General features: G+C 60.2%; 2 protein-coding genes across 2 annotated transcripts in view; one reads left to right on the top strand and one right to left on the bottom strand.

Moving 5' to 3' along the window:
- Nucleotides 1-638, top strand: part of FANCM (FA complementation group M) — a 54,965-nt gene extending 54,327 nt beyond the window's left edge. The window contains exon 21 of the mRNA XM_042047828.1: nucleotides 427-638. Within this exon, the coding sequence (XP_041903762.1) occupies nucleotides 427-556 (130 nt within the window). The 3' untranslated portion in view covers nucleotides 557-638. The remainder of the gene's footprint in view (nucleotides 1-426) is intronic.
- A 980-nt stretch (nucleotides 639-1,618) lies between these two features.
- MIS18BP1 (MIS18 binding protein 1) overlaps nucleotides 1,619-5,141 on the bottom strand; it is a 17,051-nt gene continuing 13,528 nt past the window's right edge. Inside the window, exons 13-17 of the mRNA XM_042047827.1 lie at nucleotides 4,090-4,229; nucleotides 3,440-3,588; nucleotides 2,755-2,839; nucleotides 2,160-2,202; nucleotides 1,619-2,027 (exon numbers count right to left, since the gene is read on the bottom strand). Coding sequence (XP_041903761.1) covers nucleotides 1,933-2,027; nucleotides 2,160-2,202; nucleotides 2,755-2,839; nucleotides 3,440-3,588; nucleotides 4,090-4,229 — 512 coding nt within the window. The 3' untranslated portion in view covers nucleotides 1,619-1,932. The remainder of the gene's footprint in view (nucleotides 2,028-2,159; nucleotides 2,203-2,754; nucleotides 2,840-3,439; nucleotides 3,589-4,089; nucleotides 4,230-5,141) is intronic.

Genomic DNA, 5,141 nt, shown 5'->3' with positions numbered 1-5,141 from the left:
TGCTGCCCCATCCCGGGCTCCAGGGGCTCCCGGTGCTGCCCCATCCCAGGCTCCAGGGGCTGCCGGTGCTGTTCCATCCCGGGCTCCAGGGGCTCCCAATGCTGTCCCATCCCGGGCTCCAGGGCTCCAGGGCCTGCCGGTGCTGTTCCATCCCGGGGCTCCAGGGCTCCAGGGCTCCCGGTGCTGTCCCATCCCGGGCTCCAGGGGCTCCCGGTGCTGACCCATCCCAGGCTCCAGGGCTCCCGGTGCTGCCCCATCCCGGGCTCCAGGGCTCCCGGTGCTGCCCCATCCCGGGCTCCAGGGGCTGCCGGTGCTGTTCCATCCCGGGCTCCAGGGCTCCCGGTGCTGCCCCATCCCGGGCTCCAGGGGCTCCCGGTGCTGTCCCATCCCGGGCTCCAGGGCTCCCTCTCGCTCCCTCTCTTGCAGCTCCGTCCCGGCGCTGGCGGCGGGGGCGCGGCTGAGCCGGCCCCAGGCCGAGGAGCTCCATCGGTTCCTGCGCCACGACTTCGACCTCCAGCTGCTGCCTCAGCCCCTGCCCGCCCAGGGGAAGAGCTGAGCTCGGCAGTCCGGGCCTGCACTGCACTTTACCCCGTTGGGATTGGGTGTAAATATGTAAATAAACATCAGTGCACCACTGAGCCCCGTTTCCAGGTGAAAAAGGGAATTGCCAGGCGTTCCGTGTTCCCGGCACACGGCTGGGGCTCTGGGTGGGCCGGGGCAGCGCGCTCCCGGTGCTTTGGGGCCTCTGCCGGGCTCAGGTGCCAGATCCTTCCCCAGCCCCGCCGCTGCAGCCTCTGCTGCCACCACCTGGAAAAGGATCGGGATCGGTATTCCCGCCCCTCGGACAGCGGCGGGACAGGGAGAAATCAACTCCCTGGAACAGGAGCTGTCCCGGGCAGCCGGGCTCAGGCATTCCCGCCTGTCTGCCCCTGTGCTCAGGTGAGACCCCACCTGCAGAGCTGCCCCAGCCCTGGGACACAGGAGGACCTGGAGCTGCTGGAGAGAGGCCAGAGGGATCCATGGAGATGCTCCAGGGCTGGAGCTGCTCTGGAGCCAGGCTGGGAGAGCTGGGAATGTTCACCTGGAGAAGAGAAGGATCCAGGGAGAGCTCAGAGCCCCTTGCAGGGCCTGAAGGGGCTCCAGGAGAGCTGCAGAGGGACTGGGGACAAGGCCTGGAGGGACAGGAGCCAGGGAATGGCTTCCCAGTGCCAGAGGGCAGGGCTGGATGGGAGATTGGGAATTGCTGGCTGGGAGGGTGGGGAGGGGCTGGGCTGGAATTGCCAGAGCAGCTGTGGCTGCCCCTGGATCCCTGGCAGTGCCCAAGGCCAGGCTGGACATTGAGGCTGGGAGCAGCCTGGGACAATGGGAGGTGTCCCTGCCATGGCAGGGGTGGCACTGGGTGGGATTTAAGGTCCTTTCCCATCCACACCATTCCATGATTCCAAACCAAGAGGATGAAGCCTTGCAGGCCCCATTCCAAGCTGGACAGCTCCTGGATTCTGCTGCCCCACAACAACTCTGAGTAATCTGTGAGTAAAAAAAGCTCATCGTTGTTTATTACATTAAAGAAATGTAAAAATCCAAGTTCTCCCTAGAACAAATTAAAAAGCAGTTGCAGTTCCTTCCAGACCGCACCTGAATTTATTTTACAGCCACGTCCCAAAAGATATTTTAGCTTAAAATGAATGAAAACTTGGCAGTGATTGGTGTCCATGCACATTTCTCCTTCCCAGGAGGAACAGGACACGGAGAGGTGCCTGGACAAGGAGGTGCCACTCTGACACGTGGGACAGCCAAGCACTGCTGGCAGGGGGGAACGGGGTTAAAACACATAAAACCAGGGTGGGGCGGCTTTCCCGAACTGAGCTCATCATTCCAGCATTCCCTCCCCGAGGGGCAAGTAAGTGCTGAACAACACAGCCACAAAGTCCATCACATGGAAAAGTAGGAATCCTCCTGCTCCTCGTTGGACGAGTCTGGAGTCTCAGCTGTGAAGAGCTTCCCCAGCACCGGGGCTGGGATCACTCCTGCAATAAAACCAGGGATTAGCAGGGGGGCCCCAGTGGGAAAAGGGGGCAGAGAAGGTTCAGAGAGCAAAGGGCTGATGGGACACAGCTGGTGGCAATGGTGAGGAAAGGGAAGGAGCTGGGAATACTCACTCTTGATTCTGCGGGAAGCCGGCGTCCCGAACGCAGCTCCAGCCTGAGGGAGGGAGGAGAGAGGCTCAGCCAGGGCCAGCACCGGGTCAGGGTCCCCATTTCCCAGAATTTCCACAACTGCTTTCCCTGAGCACAGGCACAAGCTGTATTTCTGCTCCCAGGATCACAGGGTGTTATGGCAAAGCCAGAGGAACCACAGAGCCTGGGAGCGTGGAGGAATGGATACCTAAATTCAGGGACTGGGACACAAGGTCACCGTTGTTATGGTCCTTATTGGGAGTTGGACTGGATGATGCTTGTGGGCCCTATGGGGACCTCAGGATATTCTATGGCTCTGTGATTACTGTTCCTTTTCCCACCATTCAGAAGACTTTAACGGGAACCTAAAGGTCATGGAATTACAAATCCTGACATTAAAGAGCTCCCCCTTCCAATGAAGGAACTTCTCTCCATGGCAGCAGATACCAAGCCCAGGGAGGGTTCCTGTTTTCCATCCCAGGCACACAGGGGCTCTGATCCCGGGATTCTGTCTCCTCTGGCCAAGCTGTGCCTGGCTCAGGTGCAAGTGGGCAGCATCCAAGGAGAGCAGCATTACCGACTTCTTCTTGACCTTGTCCCAGGTGCCTCTGCTGCCCTGCGTGTTCTTCTGCATGCGGAACACGTGCCGGTCGTAGGCATTCCTGGGATACAACGGAGCACCAGTCAGCGGGGCTGGAATGCTGCCATGGGACCCTCTGGATGCAGCCACGGACCCCACACAGCTCCAGCTCCCACAGGGAATGAGCAGGGCCAGGAGGAAGGGGTGTTGGGCAATTAAACACGGCAGCTGCACGGGGAGCGGGGCTGGGCCATGGGCTCCAGCTGCCACTGCAGGGATGGCACAGAGCCTCGGCCCCTGCCCAGGGCCAGTCCTGCCCAGCAGGCACAACCCCACCGGCGCCAGGGTGCCAGAGGGTTCCAGTTATCTGAGCAGAGCCTGAAGCCCTGGGTGAACAGGGCAGGACTGAAGGCTCTGCTGGGGCTGAAGGCCAAGGCAGGGCCGTTCCCAGGGCCGGGAGCAGGAGCTGCTGGCGTTGGCTGCGCTGCCCACACGGAGCTGAGCAGCTCCAGCAGCACATGGTGGGTGTGGGAAGAGCTTTCCCCAACCACACCACGGCTGCAGGAGAGGCTGGAAGCGAGCTGCTGTCCCAGCTCCAAGAGCCACAGAGCCACCATTCTCAGAGACACAAAGGGATCTTGGGGCAATGCCAAGGCTGGCAGAGGGCTGGAGGAGCTCCTACCTGTTGATGGGGACCAGCATTCCCGGGCTGATGTGGTCACACTGCGGGGTTTTCACGGGGGGAAAGAGGCCTGAGGCGGGGGTGAGCGGGAACTCTGGAAGGCTGAAATCCTCGGCATCCTCATCCCAGCTCCCTTGGAGCGCTGGCAGCTGCAGAGCCACCTCAGAGCCATCAGTCACCTGAGCCCGGGGTGTCTCTTGCTCCCCCTCTCTGAGCAGTCCCTCCATTCCTCCCTGCCCTGGATCTGCCTCCCCCTGTCCGTGCAGAGGCACAGCCCCAGCCCTGTGCCCAGAACTGGACAGGCCCACGTGGCTCCACCTCGCTCTGAGCGCTCCTCCAGACCCTGCCCAGCACTTGGCTGAGGGGTTTTGGTGCTGCCACACACCCAAAAACTCAATTCTGGTTACAATCCCAAGCTCCAGGCTGCCCAGGACTGCTCAGAAGGATGATTACTTAGGGAGTGCTGTCACCACGGCAGAGGCTCCTCCCACCCTGCCCAACCTTTCACTGGCACAAGCCAAGAGCTGCTACAGCACATGAAGGACAGAAGCCTCTTCCCACAGATCCACAGAATTTTATTGGTGGAACTGGAGCAGCCCTGGCACACCCAGCAGGAGAGCACTCCCGCAGGTTTATTGTCCCAGGTTTACCTGGACCCTCCTGCTCTGGAAGGGCGTTGTGGTGAAGACGTCGTCGTGGTTGTCCTTGGGCAGCTGCTCCAGGAACTCCCTCATCTGCTGCTTCCGTTTGAGGGTGCCCACCTTGGCAGTGATCACTGCCTCCTTCTTATCTGTAGGATCCAAACAGGAATTGCCTGAGACAGCAGCTACGGGGTTAAAATTCACTGCCTGCAGCCAGTGCTACAGTCCAGTCAGTCCTCCGGGGAAACCTCTTACAGCTTCTTTAGGATCCTTTTGAGTTCTCACAGTTTTTGCTTTCCAAAGGAATTCCCCACTCCATCTTTGGGGGGGGTCACTGCAGAGCCCCACACAGCCCCCGCAGGGTCACACCCCAGGTTCGTTGTGACTGTGACAGCACTGTGCTCACATCTGCCTTGCAGAGAGCAAACCCAAGGTGTGTCCCTGGGTCAGGAGGCATCAAGGCTCCAAGAATCTGCTGCTCAAACACTTTATCCGTCCCAGAGCCAGGGAACACCCAGCTCAACTTGTGTCCTCGGCAAACCTCAATCCAATCCAGCCCCCAGCGAAGCTGCAGCGCGGGGATGGCAAACACCAGGGAATGGGACTGGCTGTGCTGACTCCACGCTGCCCTTGACCATCCAAGAATCCAAACCCCATCTGGAAGGAGCTCTGCAAGGAGCTCATGACCTGCTGGGCTCTGAGATGTCAAGAGCTCTTTGCCCTGAGGGGGTAAAGCCAGTGGAAGTCTTCCCCTCATGCCAACAACATGAAAACTCTACAAAGAGCCTTCCTCTTCTTGTCACCTCAGCCATTGATGGCACCCTCCACCACACACCAGAAGGTGACCTGGCTCACTATCACACCCTGATGGGCCCTTGTGGATTTATCTCCTGGAACCAGAATTGGTGAGTTTGGAAAAGCCCTCCCAGACCATCGGCTCCAACCCTTCCCCAGCACTGCCCAGGCCACCACTGACCCCTGTCCCAAGTGCCACATCCACAGGGCTCTGAAATCCCTCCAGGGATGGGCACTCCAAAGCTCCCTGGGCAGCCCCTGCCAAG

The sequence above is a fragment of the Corvus kubaryi genome, unplaced genomic scaffold, assembly GCF_017639235.1.
Source record: "Corvus kubaryi isolate FWS band 111438036 unplaced genomic scaffold, C.kubaryi_AGA036_p1.0 66, whole genome shotgun sequence".
Lineage (NCBI taxonomy): Eukaryota > Metazoa > Chordata > Aves > Passeriformes > Corvidae > Corvus > Corvus kubaryi.
This window is presented reverse-complemented; position numbering and strand designations above follow the sequence as displayed.